Consider the following 24,916-nt stretch of genomic DNA (forward strand, 5'->3'; position numbering starts at 1 on the left):
TAAATTTAACTGTGTTAGAAGTTAGCAGGAAGTTAGCAGAAAGTTAGCTCGCTAGCTTTCACCTAAACATGATATAGCATGTTCTGAATGAAAGATTTCTGAAAACGTTAAAACGTACAACACTGCTATCACTTCCAACACAAATGAAGACACAAAACTAAACAGCAGTGACTTTTGTAGGGTTACTGAATTTGGACTAGCTGGTATATAATGATGTGCTACGTGATCGCTAGCGACACAGTTATGTAGGGTTGCCAACCGTCCCTTAAAATACGGAATCGTCCCGTATTTAGAAACAAAAGTACACGTCCCGTATTGAGCTAATAAGGGACGCACTTTGTCCCGTAATACAGTGAGAATCAAAAGTAGTCTATAAATGTTAATGGAATTAACGCTTTGTTTGAAAACATAATTCCCAGCCTCTCTCCTGCTTTGTGACCAATGAGCTGACAGCACACTTATGACAATTCGAGTATGACAATTCAGATTACCGCTCATCTCATTGGTCGAGGAAAGGTCGCTTGCGGAGAAAATACCGGAAGACAACAGATGACCACAACAAGAAGCATGGCCAACAGGGAAACAAACGCCGACACTGCGGTGCAAGTCTCGGACGACAGTACACCTAAAGCTGGGCAGACACTGTGCGATTTTTTCAGTCGCGATATTCAGCTCCTGCTCAAACTGCACGATTGACTCGCAGGGGTTAGAAGTTCATAGGTCACGATGCAGGTCTCACACTATACCGCCCGATGCTCTGATGCGACCTGAGAGCTCACCCTGTGCGTCCATAAAATGAAGGTTATAACAGAAAATCTGTCGCTCTCTCTCTCTGTCTTTCACTCACACAGACACACCACCACCATCAACTTTGCTAAATTGCTAATGAAAAACATGATCAGGCAGCTGTGATTTAGCAGCAGTGTAAATCCAACTATTTTCACGGTTGTTGTGGTCGTGATCATTTTGTGATGCCACATCGAAAAGGCTCGGATGAGCTTTCCAAAGTTCTACAAGTTGTGCCTCCATCGCTTGTGTCCAGATCACACGCTGCACTGCCGTGCTGCGCCGTCTTTTTCACCGACGTTTACGTGTTTGCGCGCGAGCAGCTGCGGTGACACCCTCACGAGCGATTGATGATCGGGAACTGGTCGTGAGGTGTTAATCACTTCTCGTTACCCAACGTATACTACATGACGCACGATGAAGGCCAAAATCGGTCCGATCACTCAAAAATCGGCTCAAAATGGGCCAAAAACCGCACAGTGTAAGCCCAGCATTAGAGCAGCAATGTTTGTTTCCCTCAGAGAAAGGGAAGAATGGGAAAAGGAAAACACCTGGCTGGAAAAAGTTAATATGGGCATGTGCAGTGAATATCAGCGCTATGTGGCCAGAAGTGTGATAATATAATTTATTTTGTGTAATAAACAACTGCAAGGATAGATGATTACAACAAATAGATGACTAATACATAAAAGTAATACATAGGTGAATAATGATGATGAGTTAAGATGCGTAATCATGGGAGCAAGCGGGTTTACAAACAGGAGCAGCTGATTAGCTTTAGAAAAGCTGAAATAATACCTCAACTGAAGCCGATTGTACTAAATGCACTAAATGTGCACTGTTACAAGAATATTTTTCTTTCTATTATTTTAAGTTAAGCAGGACAGAGTTCTTTTAAAGAAAGATTTACTTATATTCTCAAAAGTTAAGCATGACAGGCTTCTGTTTAAGAAAGAGACCTGTTTTACTGTGTTAATGTTGTCATTTTGAGCTAAAAATAAATGGCTAAATGATCACTTGTTTCACATGTGTTCATATCACAAAGAATAGAATATGCATCTACTTAAATCAACTTCAAGTCAAATGGTTAAAAAAAATAATTTCACACACAAAAAAAGAGCTAGAAAATTCACCACACTGGGAAGGGTGAAGACAACTGGGTTGCCCGGCCCTGGCCACGAGGTGTCCCTTATTTATTTTTCAGGGAGTTGGCAACCCTACAGTTATGTTAGCATAACATAAACACAGTGAAGCTGGTGGATGAATGCTAACTTTTTTCCACTCAAAGGGAAGGGTTCCCGATGGTTTGGGACAAATGCAATCGCATGGCAGGATGTTTTAAACGGACCAAACTTCAGTCAGGAAAACAACTGAGATAATCCATCCACAATACGAGGTTAGTCATTAATATACTGCAACAACATGGGAATAGAGCAGCTGCGAGACAATTCAGCATTAATGAATCAATGGTACGGAAGTGGAGGAAGCAAGAACAACAAGTTGAATAAAGTTTGACTTATCTGACTGTTTTGTTTCACTTAATGCGCCTTATGTCGTGGTCCTGAGTCTGACGACTCAGTGTTTTGTAGTGATGTGCGGATCGATACTGAAATGTTGATTCCTCCGATACCAGTCATTTATGTTCTAGAATCAATTCTCACATTAAAATACTGATATTTTAGTAATTTAGGGTAAATTTGTAGTTTAACATTAACAGGAACACAGTGGAAAGAACCTATTTCATTCGCATTGTCTACATTGGAAGGAACTACTTCCTCTTCCGCCTTTCATAGTCATGTGCAAAATACGGCTGTATAAATGTGTCGCAGCCCCTTGGCGTGCGCACTCACAACAATGGCTGAGCGTAATTGGAGTCATGTGCGGACGTATTTTACATCCACAAACAGCCGAGACGTGGTTTGCGATACATGTGGCAAGAAAATGAGGTGTTGTGGTAACACCACAAAGTTGTCAAACACCTCAGAGTAAATCCTATCACAGAATATGACGAGCGTATGTTGGGGCGAACTGAAGAGGAGGAGTGGACAGGGACAGGTGCTGCTAGGGAGAGACAGACGTCTCTCACGGAGCCCTTCAGTGCTGCAGGCAGGCAAGGTGTTCAAATAGCGCACAACTTCAGGTTTTTTATTTCTATATGATGAACTTTGCATTATTAAGTGATAAGAACAAGCAATCTGATGTCCTGTAATCATTATGACGCTATAATTTGAGATACAATAAAAGACACAATAAATAAAATACGTTTTTGTACCCTCCTGTCTCCCATCCCTTGATTACTGCTTTGTGTATTTAAGCCCTGTGTGTTCTCCTGCCTGTTGCCGGTTTGTCTGCATTAATCCCCTCCATCATCCTGAGTGGTTTCCCTGCATCTGTCTGTGTCTCTCTGTCCTTCACCCCATTTGGTTATCATTTTAGGTTTGCTCTTTAGTTTTCCCAGTTTAGGTTTCCTCAGTTGCTTCTCATACCCCCACTGCCTGTTGCTGTCTTTTTGCCACTTTGAAAATAAACATTCACTCATATCATCCGTCCTTTTCCTGCGTTTTGGGTCCTTTAATAATTCCACACGGCTCATCCCACGAGCCGTGACACCTTATAATCCGTTGCGCCTTGTGTATGAAAACAGATCCGTTCATCGACAGTGCGCCTTATGGTCCAAAAAATATGGTAACTTATTAACACTGACAGAAATGTGAATTTAACTGGCATGGTCCACTTAAGATCAAAGTGGGCTTATGTGGCCCATATTGTGAAATAAATTTGACAACTCTGACATAAATTAGAAAAATGTCATTCATTTACCTGAGCTGTGAGATATAAGGCAGACACTGCAGGAAACTCCTCACTTCACTCTCTTCATGTGAGCAGCCTGTCAGCTCCACTTGTTTCTTCTCTGGTTGGAGTTTCAGCACTTCCAGGAGGATGGAGGTCTTTCTCTCTGAGAGGTTTATGGACCAGACTGCAGGAGCTGACTGGAAAACTGGCTGTAATGATAGAAGGACTCTGAAAGCCATTTCAAAGTCACTGGAGTAGAGGTCCAGTAGGAAATCACACCATATTTCTCTAAGAGGAAATCCTTTATATGTGCACACTAATATTAACAGCTCCAGTATCTTGTCTCTTGTCCAGTGTTCTCTCTCTGCTGCTGCACAGATCAGATGGCCAAATAACCGGATTTCTTCTGAGAATTCAGGAACAACACTGAAATGAAAGAATGGACCTTAAGATATGGATTTTTAACAGACAGAGCAAAACATCTGCTTAAACAGTACAAAATGTGTTTATTTATTTTACACACTAGAAAAATGTACAATGGTGCAATTTCTTTAATTTAAGAATAATTAAATAAAAAAAACAAAAACAAACACACATTGCAAAGACAATAATTTACCTGAGCTGTGAGATATAAGGCAGACACTGAAGGAAACTCCTCAGTTCACTCTCTTCACCTGACCAAGCTATGAGACTCAGTTGTTTCTTCTCTGGTTGGAGTTTCAGCACTTCCAGGAGGATGGAGGTCTTTCTCTCTGAGAGGTTTATGAACCAGATTGCAGGAGTTGACTGGAAAACTGGCTGTAATGATGGAAGGACACTCAAGCCTGTTTTCGCTGTATAATAGTACAGGTCCATTAGGAAATCACACCATATCTCCTGCAGAGGGAGATTTTTATATGTGCACACTGATGATAACAGCTCCAGTATCTCCTCTCCTGTCTGCTGTTCTCTCTCTGCTGCTGCACAGAACAGATCCCCAAAGAACCTGACTGCTTCTGATGATTCTGATGATGTAGTACTAAAACTGAAATCAAGAATATCAGCACATTTCATGAAAACTGTAGTATGAAAGTGAGTTGAAATATTTCATGCTTCTAGTATGACATTTCGTACCTTGTTCTGTTAACCCGAAATGCTGAAGTACATCAAAGAGACTCTTATGAAAACATAAAAGCATAAAAGCTAATACTTTACCTGAGCTGTGAGATATACGGCAGACACTGAAGGAAAGTCCTCCCTTCATTTTCCTCATGTGACCAGCCTGTGAGATTCAGCTGTTTCTTCTCTGGTTGGAGTTTCAGCACTTCCAGGAGGATGGAGGTCTTTCTCTCTGAGAGGTTTATGGACCAGACTGCAGGAGTTGATTTGAAAACTGACCACAAGGGTGGAAGGACACTCAAGCCCCTTTCAAGCACACTGGGGTAGAGGTCAAGTAGAAGATCACACCACTTCTGTTTAAGAGTGAATGTTTGATAGCTGCACATTGATGATAACAGCTCCAGTATCTTCTCTCCTGTCTGCTGTTCTCTCTCTGCTGCTGCACAGAACAGATTCACAAAGAACCTGGTTTCTTCTGAAGGTTGTGAAGCCTGAGGCTTGAAACTGAAATTAAGCAATATATATATGTTTTCAATGACAATCTGATAGCTTCTTTAGATGATGTTAATGTTCTTGGAATATTTAAATCTGCATAAGGAAAAAAACATCAAAGAGAAACACAAATAAAAAAAATGCTGACAATTTACCTGAGTTCTGTGATATAAGGCAGACACTGCAGGAAACTCCTCACTTCACTCTCTTCATGTGACCAGCCTGTCAGCTCCACGTGTTTCTTCTCTGGTTGGAGTTTCAGCACTTCCAGGAGGATGGAGGTCTTTCTCTCTGAGAGGTTTATGGACCAGACTGCAGGAGCTGACTGGAAAACTGACTGTAATGATGGAAGGACACTCAAGCCTGTTTTAGTCTTATAACAGTACAGATCAAGCAGTAAATCACACCATATGTCTTTAAGAGGGAATCCTTTGTATCTGCACACTGATGATAACAGCTCCAGTATTTTCTCTCCTGCCTGCTGATCTCTTTCTGCTGCTGCACAGATCAGATTTCCCAAGAATCTGATTTCCTCTGAAGGGTCTGATAACTGAGAAATGAATCTGAAATCATACAGATTCTAAATATAATACATAATATTTTGAAGGCATACAATAATTTGATTGAGCAGCTGCTATCTTAAATAGATATCCAACATATTTACCTGAGCTGTGAGATATAAGGCAGACACTGCAGGAAACTCCTCACTTCACTCTCTTCATGTGAGCAGCCTGTCAGCTCCACCTGTTTCTTCTCTGGTTGGAGTTTCAGCACTTCCAGGAGGATGGAGGTCTTTCTCTCTGAGAGGTTTATGGACCAGACTGCAGGAGCTGACTGGAAAAATGGCCTCAAACCCTGAAAGTCACCTAAAACCTCTTTGCTATTCACATATTGAAACAAATCAAGAAAGATGTTGTCTAAGTCAGTTTTAACAGGAAACAATGGGAGGAGCATCTTCACTACATTGTAGAAGTTTGGTTCATCATGAAGTGCTGCTTTCAGGCATAAATCCATGAACAGCCTCTTCTGCTCCCTCTCCAGTGTCCCATGGTACTTCTCCTGGCTCCATGAAACTGGACCTCTGAAGCTGAATAAGAGAATTTCACATGTACAAACACATTTGTGTTAATCTTAATCTTAAAAAAAAATAATACAATTTACAGCAGGGAAGACACACAGGGTCCGTGCCATGCTGTAGTACAAATAGGTAACCACAACATTTATGATGGATATTTTGTGCAGAATGTCAGTGCTTGTACAAACCGAATTCTAATAAAGCTATGATGCTGTGTGACATATAAATACAAACAGAATAAAATGATTTGCGAATCTCATGAAGCAGTATTTTAGTCATCATAGAACATAAAAAAAAAAAACATATCAAATGTTGAAAATGAATTTGATGGGAGCAAAATGTCTCCAAAAAGTTGGGATGAGGCCATGTTTACCACTCTGTAGCACCCTCTCTTCTTTTATCAACAATCACTAAACACCTGGGATCTGAGGAGTGTGGTCCCAGTCCTGCCTGATAGAAGATTCAAGCTACTCAATGGTTCTTTTCATTTTGTTGTGTGTCAACTGGTGAAAGGTCTGTACTGCCAGCAGGCCAGTTCACCACCTGAACTATTCTACTATGATGCAGTATCTGGTTTAGCATTATCTGACTGAAATATGTAGGGCCTTCCCTAAAAAAGGTCCATTGTCTTTAGTTTAAAGGCATATATAATATGCCTTTAAACTTAATACTTAATATATATAATATATATATATTGCTCTAAAACCTGTTTATAAGTTTTAGCAGTGATGATGCCTTTCTGTTTGAGCAAGCTGCAGATTCCATGAAGCTCTATACTGTCAGAGATGCAGGCTTTTGAACAGAGGACTTAGTACTTTAGTCCTGAGGATGAGGGTCCAAATTTTCTAGAGAAGACAGCAATGTTTCTGGAGTTCTCATATGTCTTCTTTACACGATCTTATATGAGCTTTAACATGTGGAGTTCAACCTGATATCATGGTAAAGTGTGTAATAGACACTGTGGCCATTTCACATTTTCCCTCTCCAAAGTGTGAAGTGGGCACACATGCAGAAGTTCCAGTACCAGCAGGGGGAAATAATACATATGTATATATATAAAAAAAACATTTTTCTATTTATACCTTATATATAATCTTATTTTGTCGGTCACAATATATTAAATATAACTTATTTTTAAATCATACATGTTAAAGTCAGACATTCCTTTAGATTACAGCTCCTTAGTGTCTGACTCACTCACTCCCCCTCCCATCCTTCTCTCTCACATCAACACACAGCCTCTGAGGCCATCTTGTAGCTTAAACAAGCCGCTCCATATGAAATGTCAGTGAGATGCCTGTTATTAGAATCATTTCGTAGATGATATTTTCTTTTTCATTATATTGGTTAAATTTAGACCTGATTATATTTTTATTTTAATGTATTTTAATTAAGTGTGGTTAAATATCAGTAAAACCATGTATAAATTATGATTTTGTGTTTAACAATTACAAAATACTTTATACAATTTCTCTCATTCAGAATCATGTATAATGATGGGCTGGTGACACATTTCTTTTCATTTTGAATTTCTGCAACCAGTTTCACACACACACAGGTCCTTATCGGCCAAGGCTGAAACTTTTCCCCCCTATCCTCTCTGGCAGTGTAGCAATCACAGTTGTTGTCTGAAGCCTAAAAAATGTCAAGCAGATTTATTTTCACTACTGAAGCATTTCAACATTTGCTATAATGGTCCACTTGGTAGTCATATTTTATTAGAACTTTACTAGGATTTTTTTATTTTGAGTTATTACAACCATAATGGACAAGACAGGGGGATGGAAAAGAAAAACAAGAAAGAAACACCGGGGAGAAAATTAATAGAAAGAGAGGGAGAGAAAAATAGAGGAGAAAGAGAAAACACTGATAATCTGCACCTGTTGAAAAGAAAAGAAAAGAAAAGTAGAACACAGGCAGTCATGTGATTGAGCGGGCGGATGGAAACAATTAGTGATGGGGAGAAAAGGACCCAGATGCAAAACCCCTATGAGTGAAAGACCTAGGCAACAGCTGACCCTGCCTGGGATAGGGTCAAAGGGGCCCCACCCTGCTGCAAGGCACAGGGAATATGCATAAGGGCGAAAGTTGAATCCATGGGGTCTGGCCATACAAAGCTCACAAAAAGAACACCCTTCTGTAGGGCCACCATCTACATCACTGAAGGCGTGGAGACATTGGCAAACCGATCCCCAGCTACCAAGGCTAGCCAGTGGGACATGAAAAGTCACGTCTCTGGTGGCGTAAGGATGCTGAATAAGTGCATGAGGCTGAGAGCTACCGGCCAGATATAGTTGGGTTCACCTCAACACATGCCTTGGGCTCCAGAGCCAGTCATCTGGAGAGGGGCTGGACTGTCTCAATCTGGAGTTGCCTTTAATGAGAGGTGGCAGACTGGGGTGGGTTAGTATGTTCTCTGCGTGCTGCCTGTACATTGGAGTTTTTCCTAATGGATGAGAGGGTCTGGTTCCCTACACCTTTGCTCGGGAAACAGGTCCCGATTATGGTCTGCACGTACAGTTCAGAGTACCCAGCCTTCTTGGAGTCCCTATGTGGGGTCTTTGAGGGTGCTCCACCTGGGGACTCTGTCGTCCTAGTGTGATACTTCAACATTCATGCAGGCAACAACAGTGAGACATGAAGGTGTGTGACTGGGGGAAATGACCTGCCAGTTCTGAACACAAGCGGTGTTCTCCTAGTGGACTTCTGTGCAGACCACAGTTTGTCCATAACAAACACCATGTTCGAACATAAGGGTGTCCATAAGTGCACGTGGGACCAGGATACTCTAGGCCACAGGTCAATGATCAATTAGATAATCATGTTATCAGATCTATGCTAGCATGTTGATGCCTGTTGTTGTGGTAACCACCAAACCAGACAGTGGACACCAGTGCTGAAGGGAACCATCAGGCTGAAGAAGGAGTCCTATCTGACTTGGGTAGCCTGAAGAACTTCAGAGGCATTGACAGGCTAAGCTGAGCATGGCTTTAACAGTGCCTGAAGCAAAAACTGGGATGTGGGAGGAGTTCAGTGAGGCCACGGAAAAAGACTTTGGGAGGTTCTGTTGGCTTCATCAGGTGGTAGCCTCCAGCTCAAACTGGAGTGGTTCGGAGCTGAGTGTGTAGCGGCAGGTATGAGAATTAGCAAATCCAAGTCTGAGCTCATGATCCTCTGTCAGAAAAGTAAGTAGCTCAGGGTCTTGTTCGTGAGCGAGGAGCGGGAGATCAACAGACAGAGTGGTGCTGCGGCTGCAGTAATCCGAACGCTCCCGGTCTGTCATGGTGAAGAGAGACCTGAGTGTAAAAGTCAAGCTCTCAATTCACCAGTCGGTGTATGTCCATACCCTCACCTTTGCATGCTGTCCATGCTTTGGTGTGGGAAAGCATGGAAGGGACATTGTGGGCCAGCATGTCTATAACAGGCTTTGCCATGATACTGGGTTGGTATAATACAGTGAACTGTGTAAACAGACAGTGATTTCTGGAAATATTCCCAAGTTCATGCAGTGATGCTCTGTCTGTCCTGGTCGTTGTGTCCCTGGGCAAGACACTTCACCCTACCGCCTACTGGTGTTGGCCAGAGGGGCCGATGGCGCGATATGGCAGCCTCGCTTCTGTCAGTCTGCCCCAGGGCAGCTGTGGCTACAACTGTGGTTTGCCTCCACCAGTGTGTGAATGTGAGAGTGAATGAATAGTGGAATTGTAAAGCGCTTTGAGTGTCTAGAAAAGCGCTATATAAATGCAATCCATTATTGTTATTATTATTATTATTATTATTATTTTCATGACATAATCATGCTGGTTTGCTGCCCAAGGGCTCAAAGGTCATAAGTATTCAATATTGTTTTTCATCCTTGTCCTTTGCACACAGAGATTTTTTTCAGATTATCTGAATCTAATGATGATATTATGTACTGTAGATAATTAGATCTTCAAAGTCTTTTTTTTTACACTACATTATTCTGAATGGTAAATGCTCTTAAGTAGTTGCAAAACATCCCTTCAGCTTTTTCTTTTTAGTGCCAGCCTTTTGTTGGCCTCATCCCAAATTTTTGAAATGTGTTGCAGCCAATAAATGCAAAGTATCCTAATATTTTCCCTAAAATGTTAAATTTTCTTTGGTTCACAACAGGTTTTGATATTTAATAGGTTTTGTGTTCTATTGTGAATAAAATATGGGTTTATGAGATTTCCTATTTGTGTTTTATGTAAATTTTAAATAGTATCCCCGAATTCTGAACTTTTTCTGAATTGGGGTTTCATGAATGAAATGAAAACTAACAAATTAGACATTCAGATTCATCAAGCACCATGAGACCAGCCTGAGGCCTCTCGGATTCTATGAAATGTAAGGCCTCAGATTTACCGTAGTTTTCGGGTCATAAGCCGTTACATTTTTCCCACACTGTGAACTTATACTGACGTGCGGCTAATGCATATTTTTTTTCATACGGCCAAAAATATTTTGCCTGGTAACAGTAGACTAATAAATTGATAAGTAGTATATATATGGTATATATTTTTTACCGGTTGTTAAGAGACGTTGTAATGTTGTTTGTGCACTGTTCCGTAAAAAAACCATAAGCATCGTAATTTGTGTGTTACCGATACGTACGTATACTTAAAGGTAGCCGTGTTACAGGCACTGTTCGAGGAAAAAAAGCATTTGCAGTATGTATTTTTGTATGTTACCATAACGTTTACGTTAGCTTACGGATGAAATTAAACGTTAAAAATCCTCACGTGTAATATTTCTGTGTAAATATCTCATATTACAAGTGAAACGCATACGGCTTTAAATCCGGTGCGGCCTGTACAAGTACAAAATTGATTTTCTTTCTAAAATTAGAGCATGCGGCTTTTAATCAGGTGCGCTCTGTAGTCCGGGATTTACGGTAATCACATTATCCAGCTTTCAGTTCAAAATTTAAAGCTCCTTTTCTATTTTTTAAAATGCCACCACAAAATAAGTCTCTTTTTTTAACAGTCACAGACTATAAAAATAAGCAGGTACATAATTATTTGAAAGGAAAAGCTACATACCTGACTGAGCTGATGAACGGGAAAGTCTTTAGCAGAGACTCACACTGACTGTGACAGGGAGGAGTTTCATTGTCCCAGTAGAGGCAGACATTAACCTTTGTAGGCATCCTCTGCATGACTTCCACAGCTCTTTCATAAAGCTGCTTTTCACTATCAACTGGAAGGTGAAGGTTTCCATCTAGGCTGAGTAAGGTTTCAAAGTCCATCTGCTCTTCACTGATAAGAAAAAGCTCCCACAGCTGTCGAGCCAGAGAGTCAGACCTATAATTGAAAGAAGAGATCATTATCTCATTGTAAAACTAACCAAGAATATGAGTCTTATTACAGGTTGTAACCTAAGCAGTAATATAACCCTAAATCTACATGTTCATTCTTACCATTGGACATTTTCAAAGCATCCAAACAGCTGTCTCATTCCTTGTTCTGATATCGTCACGTCCTCGAGGTTCAGCCTTATTTTCCTTTCTTTTGACTGAGTGACCACAAAGGCCACAGCACAGCAAGGGTAAGGATCCAGACTGTCTCCACTGAGGTCAAGATGGTAGTCCAGTTTGTCTAGAAGGTAGACGCATGCTTCAGGACTCTGGGACTCATACAAGCACTGGCATACGAACAGTATGTCGACATGGAGCCCACTGCCCTCAGTATCAGCCTCTTCTTGCTCACACAGATGAGGAAGAAATGTGTTTATCAGCTCCTTGAAGAACCAGTTAGATGTATTCTTCAGGTCCTGATCTGGAATCAGATGCTTCATCAAACTTGGGCTCTTCTCATTCAACAGTCGACACATGAAGGGGATCAGATGTGTCATGTGTTTCTTCTCCTCTGTGAGGCACTGCTGAAAAACATCTCTGACTTTATCAGGATTCTTCAGGAGCCACAGTGCTGCAAAAAACTCCTGCACTGTGTAATGGAGGAATGCATATGTGGTTATTGTTTCAGTCGGGGCCACCTTGATGAGAAGTGGTTTCAGGAAGGACAGGACACAGATGTCTTCACAGGTCAGGTCTGTCAGATTCACAGATTTTTGTTGGGTTGCAAGAAAAGCAGCTTCAGCTAGAGACAGAATTTCTTCTCTCTTGGTTTTGATGAAGAAATTCAGCTTTTGGTTCTTTGTTTTGCTGTTTATCTGAAGGCAGAATCGAACAATATTGATGTAGATCTCAGTTATTGTACATGGCTGTGGAGCATCTTTTGATGAAAAGCAAACAGCCATCATCAGTGCATGCATGGGGACATGACAAAGAGTTATCAGTTCCAAGTTACTCAAAACTTTCTTCTGATCTTCACCGAGTGTTGCAGATAAGTATGTTTTAATAGTCTGCTCACTAAAGCCTTTCACCTCCACTCTGATAAAGTCTCCAGAAAACAACTTTGTATCCTCATCATCTGGTCTGCATGTTATGATGATCTTTGCGAGACGTAGTAATTTGTTCTTTAAAATCTTTGTAACCACTGGTGAAGAGAGATCTGTGAGTCCATCAAAAATAATTGTAACATTGTCAGAGTGACTCTGTATGTCCTGTAAGACTTCATCTTTGTCTTCATCTAGATCACAAAAAAAGCTGAAAAGAAGTTCCTCCAAATTTTTGGCGTTCACGATCTGTGCTGTTTCCCTCATGTCAAAGTAAAACATGTAATCAAGCTCTTTGCTTTCTCTTTCTGCCCAGAGTCTCAGCATTTCACGAGTCAGTGCTGTCTTTCCAATTCCAGGTTTTCCAACCAAGAGAATGTTTTTATCCGTTTTCAGCAGCTCACTGGGAGAAATGGTGGGTTTCTCTTCGGGGATGTATGTCCTCAGTTTTTTAGGGCGACTCAGCTTGCTTTTCCTTTTTTTAAATTTTTTTATTTTAGATGGACAAACACTTTGCTCTGTGTCTAATATAAGTGATGAGTATGACAGATCAGGCGTCTTGTTTCCTTCAAACCAATTTTTACTTGCTGCCCAAAACTCATTTGACTTCTCTTTTGCATTTGACTTTAACATTTCCTGATATTTGTGGCATGACCTTGGCCCTAAAAGCAGTGAGAAAACAAATTCACTATGAATTAAAGCCGTTGTAACAGATACATTTATCCAATGCATTAAAGTGCAGTTCGTCAATACATCAAAGATTTTATTTTTATCAAGATTTTACTACAAAATACCTTGTAAGTAGTTTGTATCGACTTGTGTCTCCTCCTTGAAGGAATAGCAGCTGATCCAATGATGCAGATCAAACTTGTTTTTCTCAGTGGAAGCATCGCTGTTTTTCTCAGGAGGAAGAAGCAGTTTCTCTAAAGTCCTCTTCCTTGTCATGTCGATAATCTTGAGTAACTCATAGCAGGCTGCTTCCCCTTTTTTTATGACTGAGATCAGTGTTGTTCTTCTTTTGTCTTTATCAGTTTTCTCTGCCTTTATATTGCTGACTTCTTCATCACCAAGAACTCCTTTCTGATTCAAGTTCTCCAAAATCACAGAGAGATCCTTTAATCCGCTTATAAGATGGGGTTTGGCATGCTTGACATAGTCTAATGCGGACTGTGATGTGCAGGCCATGTTTCCTTATGTGTACACGCTGACCCAACTTCACTGACCTGCAGATCAAAATACCAATTTAAAAATGTTCATTTAAACAGTTTAACTATATTTGAACTGTTTATAGTTATTATATTATTGATGTATTAGGTTATATATATATATATATATATATATATATATATATATATATATATATATATATATGATCAGAAAAGAAAACATTGGTCCATACACCTGAAAGTCCTGAAAACACATTGCGAATTCTGTCTCGAGTCTACAGATGTATCCGTGTATTTCTGCGGTGCTGATGCTGTGCTGAGTGGACAGCTCCTGAAGCATTTGAAGGTCGGAATGTGGAAATTTCAACATCGCTTGAAAAAACTGCCAGCTAGCAACATCCCTCTCACTGGTAGGCTAAGTTTATTTTAGCCAATTATAAGTTGAATCTGGTAGTTGGGGTTGTTAGCTATGATACTGTCATTAAGAAGCGGCTATTTTGCGATGTGCACTGCTGGCCCAGGCATTCATTTTTTAATGCACCTTCTCACATTAATTCACTGCGTGTTGTGCCATTAGTTAACCCTTCACGTGCCCAGGGTTGCCGACCCCTGTTATAACTTTTGAGTTTTTGTTATAGGATAACGTTGGAGGGAGTATATAAATGAAACTCGCCGGAGTGCCCTGGTGAGCTCTTGCATAGACATTTATTGTGCATGCTATTGGCTTCTTTTAAGTAAATAAATGCATTGGAGCGTGTTACTCTGTTTGTCTGCTTTTTCTTTTACACTACAGCTTTTGCCTGATGAGCCACTCAGACCCAGTACCAGATTACTCCTCATTTCCCAGTGATTTAACACCTGATGCAACATCTGTCATTTTGGAGGACACCCAGAGACTGCATACAGTCTTACAGATGCAGTTCAGCTCCAATGCTAACAAGCTTGGCACCCTGCTTACATACCTGCTTCCCCAGTGTTAATCCCAGTCTACTTTGTTAAGGCCCATAGCAATCCACTTGTATACCACCTAATGCATTAAGGGAGAGGAGAATGTGAATTGTCTGGAATGGGAGTTATTATCACTGTCCAAATTAATGTTAGCAAAGATCATCATGTTAGAAGAAAGTACAGAGAAATGAGTAAGAAGAGCAGCAAAGTCATTAAAAAAAATACTTCTTTGGCTTAGGTGGTCGGTAAACAGGTTATATGATTTTAAGAGTATGTAGAGGGACCTTTAAAGTGGTGAATTTCAATGAGTGAAAGATGGGAACAGAGACAGGAAGAACTTTCCAGTGCTTGCAATGGATCATCGCAAGACCCCTGTTCTTCCCTAAGCCTCAAGTACACTCAACAAAAATAGAAACGCAACACCTTTGTTACTTCTCCCATTCCCCATGGGATGGACGTAGAGACCTAAAATTCATTCCAGATACACAATATAACCATCCCTCCCAAACAGTGGTCACAAATCAGTCCAAATGTGTGGTAGTGGGCACATCTGCTATATTGAGATAATCCATCCCACCTCACAGGTGTGCCACATCAGGATGCTGATCTGACATCATGAGTAGTGCACAGGTGTACCTCAGACTGCCCACAACAAAAGGCCACCCTGGAATGTGCAGTTTTGTCTCACAGCAAAATGCCACAGATGCCACAAGCAATGAGGGAGCGTGCAATTGGCATGCTGACAGCAGGAATGTCAACCAGATCTGTCGCCCGTGCATTGAATGTTCATTTCTCAACCATAAGCCGTCTCCACAGGCGTTTCAGAGAATATGGCAGCACATCCAACCGGCCTCACAACCGCAGACCTCGTGTAACCACACCAGCCCAGGACCTCCACATCCAGCAGGTTCACCTCCAAGATCGTCTGAGACCAGCCACCCAGACAGCTGCTGGAACAATTGGTTTGCACAACCAAACAATTTCTGCACAAACTGTCAGAAACCGTCTCAGGGACGCTCAACTGCATGCCCGTCGTCCTCATCGGGGTCTTGACCTGACTCCAGCTCGTCGCCGTAACAGACTTGTGTGGGCAAATGCTCACATTCGATGGCGTCTGGCACGTTGGAGAGGTGTGCGCTTCACGGATGGATCATGGTTCACATTGTTCAGGGCAGATGGCAGCTGAGAATGTCCCAGTTCTTGCATGGCCAGCATACTCACCGGACATGTCACCCATTGAGCACGTTCGGGATGTGCTTGACCGGCGTATACGACAGCGTGTACCAGTTCCCACGAATATCCAACAACCTCGCACAGCCATTGAAGTGAAGTGGACCAACATTCCACAGGCCACAATTGACAATCTGATAGACTCCATGCGACGATGTGTTGCACTGCATGAGGCAAATGGTGGTCACACCAGATACTGACCGGTTCTGGGTCCCCAGACCCCCAATAGCGCAAAAAACTGCACATTCCAGGGTGGCCTTTTGTTGTGGGCAGTCTGAGGTACACCTGTGCACTACTCATGATGTCAGATCAGCATCCTGATGTGGCACACCTGTGAGGTGGGATGGATTATTTCAATATAGCAGATGTGCCCACTACCACACATTTGGACTGATTTGTGACCACTGTTTGGGAGGGATGGTTATATTGTGTATCTGGAATGAATTTTAGGTCTCTACGTCCATCCCATGGGGAATGGGAGCAGTAACAAAGGTGTTGCGTTTATATTTTTGTTGAGTGTATGACAGGTTCAAAAAGACTCAGATGGAGTGGCTTCATTGAGTGAGAAAAAGTCTCCAGTCTGTTGCAATGTTTCAGTCAAGAAGTCTAACTTACAGTCAGAGAGGAGATCCTGGACAAGATGCCCCTTGCCAGTAAGTGGATGTTTAATACACCAAAGCTAGGGGGTTCACATCCTGGCTGGTGTTATGGTAAGTATGACGAGTTGCAGACCAGGTGGACTTCATTGGTTTGGTGTTGTCATGGTTTAAACTTCGTCCAGATAGCAGCAGCAGCAGAATTAATAGCCTGAAAAAATTGAGAAAAATCCACAACAGGATTACTCTTAAATACTCATATGTTGTCCAGCAATTATAAAGAGTGAAAAAGCATCTAAAAGGGAAGATACTACGGTTTGATGTTTTGTTTTGTTTTCCACATAATAACGTAATACTTGATGTTGAACAAATTATTTGTTGCATTTAGTTAACTGTGGTTTCTGTGTAATGTGCAACTTTATTTGTAGACAACAGAGGTGGGACCAAGTCATTGTTTTGCAAGTCTCAAGTAAGTCTCAAGTCTTTATCCTCAAGTCTCAAGTAAAGTCTCAAGTAATGTCAGGCAAGTCAGAGTCGAGTCTCAAGTCACTGGTGTAAAAGTCCAAGTAAAGTCACAAGTCTGAAACTTTGAATTTCAAGTCCTTTCGAGTCTTACAAAAAAAAAAAAAAAATTAAAAGAATGTTGCAGTTATGCTAAATGTAAATATTAGACCATGTGATTTTTAAATCTGTGTTTTTCTCAACACATGACAAAATAGTGAACTTAGAAAATATACACAAATTGTGAAATTGCACCTCTTTAGAATGCAGCTCAATTAAACTTAACTCCAAGAATAATTTTCACCGACAGTTCTGAGATAAGCTGCATGTTATTCTTGGATGCGCTTGTTGGACCGGCTTTAAAATCGCATGACAAAAATATCATACACATTAAAAAAAACTGCATCACCAACGTAGCCTGGACAACATTTGCTAGTTAGATGAAGTCAGCTATCTCATCGTAGCAAAAGAGAAGGACCACCTCCTGTTCTTTATGGAACTTCAACTGTCGGACAAAGTTGGAAGTTGTTCCATCTCTGTCTGTGATTCTCTTCTTGCATGTTTTGCATATTGCATTTCGGTTTTTTGTTGAATACTTCATAGTTTATGTATGAGAAAAAAATAACTCCTTGCAGCATTTTTGAGTTAATTTGATTGGCTGTGCTACAGCTCACGCAGACATACATACGGAGTGTGGTTTGAATTGAATGAATTGAACAAATGAATAACACTTTCTACATAATATGCGTGTTAAATTTTATAATTGGAGTGAAATATCAAGTCTCTTCAAGTAAACCGGTTCAAGTCCAATTCAAGTCCCAGGTCATTGGTGTAAAAGTCCAAGTCAAGTCACAAGTCTTAGAACACTTTTTCAAGTCAAGTCTAAGGTCATAAAATTAATGACTCGAGTCTGACTCGAGCCCAAGTCATGTGACTCGAGTCCACACCTCTGGTAGACAATGTTTTGAAAAAGATCACATGTTTGCTTGTTCAAATATGTCAAAAATCATCAGCTTTTTATCAGCTTTTTATGGTGATATAATTTAACATTAATTTAGACCGCATTAGAACATTTATGTCACATATTTATAAAACATTTGGAATACAGACAGAACTTTATTAACAACTAAACAAATTCATTTGTAAAATATGAAGATATTTATATACTTTAGATGATGCAGTTTAGATGAGTTTTTATTTATACTTTCACGTTTGAAAGAAAGAGAACTTGCATGTTAGAAAATAAATGAGAGAAATGAAGCTGCTATTAAAATGCAAGTCTGCAGCATCAGGACACTGAATCAGCAGCAAGTCTTCAGCACTGAAAAGTGTGAGCTATATTTTTACTCCCAAACTAAAAGTTTAGTTAGTTTTAGTTTCGTTTTAGTTAGGTTTCATCTGTAAATGTTTGTTGCATCTCCAATTAATACTACTAATAATAATGGTAATGATAAACTTTGCACTTATAAATCTGAATTTAAACTTCATTATAACAGTTCAGCTGTACACAAACGAGGATAACTGTCACCACCACGTGACCGACTTCCATAAGCTGGCAGTTGTGGAGGCTGCCTCCAGTTCTTCCGGGTGGACACAGAGGCATTCCCGAGCTAGCAGCGGTTAGCGTGGTTAGCTCCCAAATGACTGAGCATGAGAGGCTCGTTTACAGAAAGCTGAGTTTATAGGCTTGATCCCAAAACATGTCTACGCGGTCTAACCACAGATCTCCGTTTTTCTCTCTGACCGTCTCTAACACTGTCTGTGTTTATGATCCCGGAGATTTTAATTTGTAGCATTTGGAATTTGACAAAGTACAGGGCTGTTGATCCGAATAAAACTTCCTTATTTACCAACAACATCACAAAGTTACAGGAAGCCCTTTGTTTCAAAATAATGTAAACAAAGGGTTTATATGACGTACGAAAAATCCGGTTTGTTTTTCGTCGAAACGGAAAAAAAACCCCTTGACCTTTAACACTGAGCTCCTCGGGTTAGCCTACACATGCGGGTCATTTACCATAAAGAACATAAAACGCGGATCTCCAAACGGACAGACAGAAAGTTTAAACCTGAAGTTTAAAGAGTTAGAGATAACGCAGTGGGTTATTTATAAATATTTATGATGTTATCTCAAATTTCCAGTTCACCTCAACAGCTGGTCACCTCTGTGCGGAGGCGATGTGGAAACCAAAGGGCTGTAAAAAGTCTGTACAACGGTTTCGTGTCACATTTAGAAACAACCTTAAAACGAAGTTCCTGCAGTTTGAAAACTGTTCATCTTTTCCTTATAATCGTACCTGTGTGATGCTGCTCTCTGCCTCCAGATATCATAGAAACTGTTTTCTTTTGGCAGTCTCTCAAAACTTGTTCTTTTAATCTCTGATACCGGTTCACTCTGGGTGTGTTCAGGCTGAGCTGCTTTTACTTTCACTTTCTGTTAAAGCTTTTAGGATCCACTAGATGTCACCATTAGTACACATACAGCTGACAATCAGCCCTGTAAAAATATGCCACAGTGTGGAGTACTGGAAATGATGAGGAAATAAACACTACTGTAAGAAGAGTGAAGGGAATAAATAACATTGCTGGACATATAGTTTTACATATCTGAAAACATTTTCAGTAAATAAAAACTTTCAAAACTTTCAAGTTAAACAATGTAATTTAGATTTTTTTTTCTTTCTTTTTGTCATAGTTTGTGCTTAAGTATTTATTTATTTATTTATTTATTTATATGCTTTGAAAATGATACCAGAAGAAGATGAGGTAAGAAGCCAATCCTTGGGAGAGAAACTAGATTGTATTCTCTATTTTTCACCAGCTTGGACTCGCATGAATGATCTTCAGCGGTGCCATATTGATATAAAATAATTTAGATCATTTTCAAGTTTATACATGTACAAGTTATTAAGCTGTACATTATTATTTAATTTGGCTCTGCTGTGCTGAAGTTTAATCAGAATCTATAGAGCTCTCGAAGACACCCCCCCCCCCCCCACACACACACACACACACATAGTCTGCAGATTCTGCATGGAAGCAAAACTAAATCTTAACCAAGAGCCAGCTGTTTATTTAAGGCTGGTGAAGAATACAAAACAATTAGTAGAAGGAAACTCAGATGAAACTAACTAGAACTAAACTGGGAGAACTAAAATACTAAACAGTAGAGACATAGATCTTAAAACCTGAACAACCTGGAGCGTGACATGAGAAGAACAGAAAGTCTGACAAGGGACAAAGGGAAACCAGACAGAATATATACAGAGAAGGGCGATGAGAGAAGTGAAAACACTTCACCCTTGAAACAAGGAAAGGAACAAACATGGAGGCACATGACAGAAAAGAGATACTAAACACAAGGACATAGGACTAGGACCCAGTGACCCACTTTGCCACAATTTATCTACAATTCATTTCCATTCCTTCAGATATCTAGTGCAAAAATAACAGGAAGGTGAAACACTGGAGATTAAAAGTCTAGATTCTGAATACTTCACTGAGTTATATAACATTAGAGTTTTAGTCCATAGAGGGGAGGCAGTTTATGGGAACCAGAGGGTAGGGCTGTGTGCTTTCTTTACTCATGAATCAGAGAAACAGCCGAAAAGTAAAGCTTAAAACCTGTCCGCCTCTTCCTCATGAATTTTACCAGTATGTTACTAGTTCAGTGTGTCCAAACATCACAGAGACCACATCTTTTAGGATCGTTCCTCTTTGTCTGCATCCATTAGCTGTGGATAGTTAAAAAAGAAACAAAAAAAAATGCCGGCTGCTGTTTTTCCTTTCACTTTGCTTGATTGGGAAGTAGGAAGTACTTGTAGGATTCACTAGATGCCGCCATTGTATGAAAAACTTGGCCATAAATCACCACGTTTCAAACCCGTCTGGTTAAAAAATTATGTAAAAATTGCTTTTTAAATACAGGGGCACATCTAAAAGGGTGGCATAGAGGGGCATGTGCCACCCTAAAATGATCTCTTGCCACCCCAAGTGCCACCCTAATTTTGCATATGACAGTGTTGTTTATTAAAATAAGATAGCATTAACACTTTTAGCATAGTTACAGTTAACAGTGAATATAAATGCTAAAACTGAATATATTGCATAGTGTTCCCCCAGTCCACCAATAACAAATGGGTGAGACCATAGTGCAGACCGGCTTCTTTGGAGCAAGCGATGCCTATGATTGTGCCAGAGCACATTTTGAAAAACACCATGGGAATTTCAGAGTTCACACAGGTGGCTGGTTGTTACACTCTGGAAATGGAATGAAGGTGAGTGTTATTAACCCTCTGGGGTCCACAGACACCACCTCCAAATCACATGACTGATTTAAGCTGCAACTGCTGCAGTCTCAGTCAGTGTTGAAGGTTTGGACTTCAAAGTATACACTGGTTTTTACATTTTAATAAGATAAGATAAGATAAGATGACCTTTATTAGTCCCACAGGTGGGAAATTTGTTTTGTTACAGCAAAAGTGCAAAGTTATATAGCAGAAATTAGAAAACACTGGAATGCAATAAAATACAAATACTATATACAACTGAGTAGGAAAATACAAAAATACAACTTCGTCAGAAGAAGAATTGTACAAGAATTGCACATATAGCAGTCTTATTGCACATGTGTGGGTTTGTGTGTTTGATCAGCTGCAAAAGTCTTTATTGTGGAGTCTGACAGCAGTGGGGAGGAAAGACCTGCGAAATCTCTCCGTCCCACACCGTGGGTGCCGCAGTCTCCCACTGAAGGAGCTGCTCAGTGCTGTCAGAGTCTCATGCATGGGGTGGGAGATGTTGTCCAACAGGGATGACATCTTAGCCACCAGAACAGAGCTAATGACAGGCCACTAAATCCAGAGTTATGATAAAAATATATATAAGCCATGCTTTTTTCTAAATACTATTGTCACAGTTTTTTTGTTGTTGTTTGTTTTAAAAGCATTTTCTAAGGTCAGCGTGAAAACAGTAAAGTAAAATGTACCATGTCGACCAATTTTTTAAAAGTCAACACGTGGGATTTGGTTGTTTAGGAAGAGGGGGCAGAGAGACAGAGCAAGCGAGTGACAGAGAGAGAGCGAGTTTTGAGATGGGCGAGATTTGTGACGTTTAGCTTGGAGTGCATAGTGTGCGTTGTGTAGTTAGTCTTTTATGTTGTTTTTGTGTCAATGAGGGCACTAATGACTGTCACAAATGCAGATTACAATGTAAACACCGTCTCTAGGTGGAAAAGAGGAGTGATACACCTCCTGTTGTTAGGCCTGCAGGTTTATCCCTGTGGTGTTCTCCTTTGTCTTGTGGCGGACAAACATTTTTTTTTTTTACTGGAACAAATAATTTGTGGGGCATCTTATTGCAACACCTGATTGTTCTCTCATTTTAGTTATAGTAGTTTTTTTAATTGGTTGCACAAAATTAAAAAACGGCAGGTGTACTGGCTGCATTTTTAGATAAATAGTTGTACATGTTTACAAAATGTGTGCATACGTTTTCAAAATGTACATTTATATTTACATTTCAACTTATAAAATAATTTACTCAACATGTCTGTGATTTGTACAGTAAAAAAAAGCTATGACTAGGATTTTATGTTTTTTGTGTGATTTCAGATGAGTTGTGTTAATACAGTATGTCAATGAAAAAACAACTGTAAACTCGTGAGGTTGAGCTGAAAAGAATGATACCAAGCAAGGCAAGACAAAAAAATGGTGAAATACAAATGTGAAATCAAAAGGAGTCAAACATGGACGGTTATATTTTAGACCTCAGTGGGTTAATCCAACAAATCATGAAAAATTTGGTTTAAATTTTTGCTCATGACAGTGCAGATTTCTGACATTTTGTGTAATTTAATCGTGTAACAATTCGATTTTTTTTTTCTAACAAAAAAGTGTGACACTTAAGTTAGACTTGTGTTTGTAAATGAACCGCCCCACGTTGTGTAGCTTTCTGGATTGTATACTTAGTGGGCTACATATTTATTTATTATACAGGCTACAGTACATAGTATTAAAATTCGCATGTTTAATTATGTGGGCTACAGAAAATAATTAAGTTTATTAATAATTAAGATTATATTTATATGAAAAGCGTGTATACTTACTGAATTTGAATAATTTTAACCATATGTAACCACCTGTATATGTGTTTGAAAAAAAAAAGCCTTTGATTTTTCCACCCCATTTGATTCCGTTGACACCCTAATTTCTCTAGATCCGCCCCTGTTTAAACAGTCAGGAAGCTGTAAAACTAGGAAAACTCTGGTAGCTGCAGGAACTGCAGAATAGTTCTTCAATCAGTCAAATTAATTTAGTTTGATCTGCATACAAGCTAAGAGATCTTTTATTAGACTGGCACAGTGGCCTTAAATGTTTAAATGTATGCAGTTTAAAGTTTCTGATTCTGATGTGCAGCTGTCATTTAGTGCAGAAGAAGCGGCACCTGACCCCTTTGCTCGGGAGCGCGCACTGGGCAGTGAGATTGGGTCCAGTTGACTCCGCCTTCACAGTCCAACCAACTGGACGTGGAAGCAGTGATGTTTTACTTTGAGAGTCATTTCATTACCGTTCAACTTGTGGGTTACAACATAAAGTGATACATTTATTGTTCTCACATGGTGTCGACTATTTCAACAAACTGAGGACGTTTTGCTGAAAAAGAGGATAATCATGTCTGTGTGAACTTGATTCATAGAAAGTTGAACATTAAAAAAAACATGTTTTTCCATGATTTGGACACAAATTGTGGCTGGATTAGAGAGAAGGTGGGTCAGCCCCTGAGAGCATAAGGAGGATCCGTGGCGGTAAATAAAATCCATTAGCAGTGGTTGAACTTTGACCTCTGACTTTTACCACTTTCTGGCATCGTTTCAAATTACAGAGAGGTGTGTTTAAACAAATAGAACTGTGACAGGAGAGCGATTAACTACTGATGAATTTACTGGGAGGGATATAGAAACAGAACATATAGAGTTACATGAGATACACATGAGCTGCTGGACAGAGAGGTGATATTCATGTGAATGACTTCTCTAAGTACGAGTTTGAATTCTTTCTTTTATTCTTTTGTCAAATCCCGATGATTTTTGTCATGGCTAGTGGTCGGAAGTACTCAAAATGCAGATTTCAGTACAGTGTGTTTATTTACAGTGACACATGATCACACAGCAAAGCAACAGTCTGATGACCAAATCTCTCATAGGTGTGGTAATCGACCCAGGTGCAAATAGGCTGAGACACGCCTTTACAAAGCAAGGTGTGGCTAGTGACGACAGATACAGAGGGGTAGAGAAACACAGAGAGAGAAAGAGTGAGAGAGGAGAATATGAGCTAGGAGACTGGAGGACCATGATTTTTTGATTAATCGGATTATTTCAACTGACTGTTTTAAAGAAGCCAGTAGGATTGTGTAGACAGTTTATATAGACGGTAAGTGATGCATGAGACTGTTAACTACACAGAAACTAAGGACCAGAAAAATGTTTTTTCCTGTGTGACTGTAGGGCAAAGTTTCAGATTTCAGATTTGCTTATGTAAACTTGATTGCTTTATGGAGGTACACCATAATATATACGATATGTTAAGGTATATGTGTTTTTGTTATCATCCTGAGGGTTGAAGACTTTTCCATAACTGCTCACCAGGTGATTATTTTTCTCCAGTTTACTTTTGCATTAAGGGAGCATGAGGTTTTTTTTTCTCTGTGTTACAAACCAAAAGTGAAACCAAATAGAAGGGAGCTGATAATAGTGCACAGTTTCTATGAATCAGTGATGGCTTCAGTCACAAAGACTGGGACCTAAAGTCAAATGATTACCTTTGAATCACTATCAG

At 40.0% G+C, this 24,916-nt stretch overlaps 1 protein-coding gene across 1 annotated transcript in view; it reads right to left on the reverse strand.

Annotated features, from left to right (window-relative positions):
- Positions 1-20,073, reverse strand: part of LOC113016627 (uncharacterized) — a 79,176-nt gene extending 59,103 nt beyond the window's left edge. The window contains exons 1-10 of the mRNA XM_080297827.1: positions 19,382-20,073; positions 16,603-16,794; positions 13,438-13,866; positions 11,667-13,305; positions 11,290-11,550; positions 5,834-6,256; positions 5,325-5,732; positions 4,774-5,181; positions 4,196-4,603; positions 3,607-4,005 (exon numbers count right to left, since the gene is read on the reverse strand). Of these exons, the coding sequence (XP_080153953.1) occupies positions 3,607-4,005; positions 4,196-4,603; positions 4,774-5,181; positions 5,325-5,732; positions 5,834-6,256; positions 11,290-11,550; positions 11,667-13,305; positions 13,438-13,828 (4,337 nt within the window). The 5' untranslated portion in view covers positions 13,829-13,866; positions 16,603-16,794; positions 19,382-20,073. The remainder of the gene's footprint in view (positions 1-3,606; positions 4,006-4,195; positions 4,604-4,773; positions 5,182-5,324; positions 5,733-5,833; positions 6,257-11,289; positions 11,551-11,666; positions 13,306-13,437; positions 13,867-16,602; positions 16,795-19,381) is intronic.
- Between the last annotated feature and the right edge of the window lie 4,843 nt (positions 20,074-24,916).

This window comes from Astatotilapia calliptera, chromosome 23, assembly GCF_964374335.1.
Source record: "Astatotilapia calliptera chromosome 23, fAstCal68.1, whole genome shotgun sequence".
Taxonomy (NCBI): domain Eukaryota; kingdom Metazoa; phylum Chordata; class Actinopteri; order Cichliformes; family Cichlidae; genus Astatotilapia; species Astatotilapia calliptera.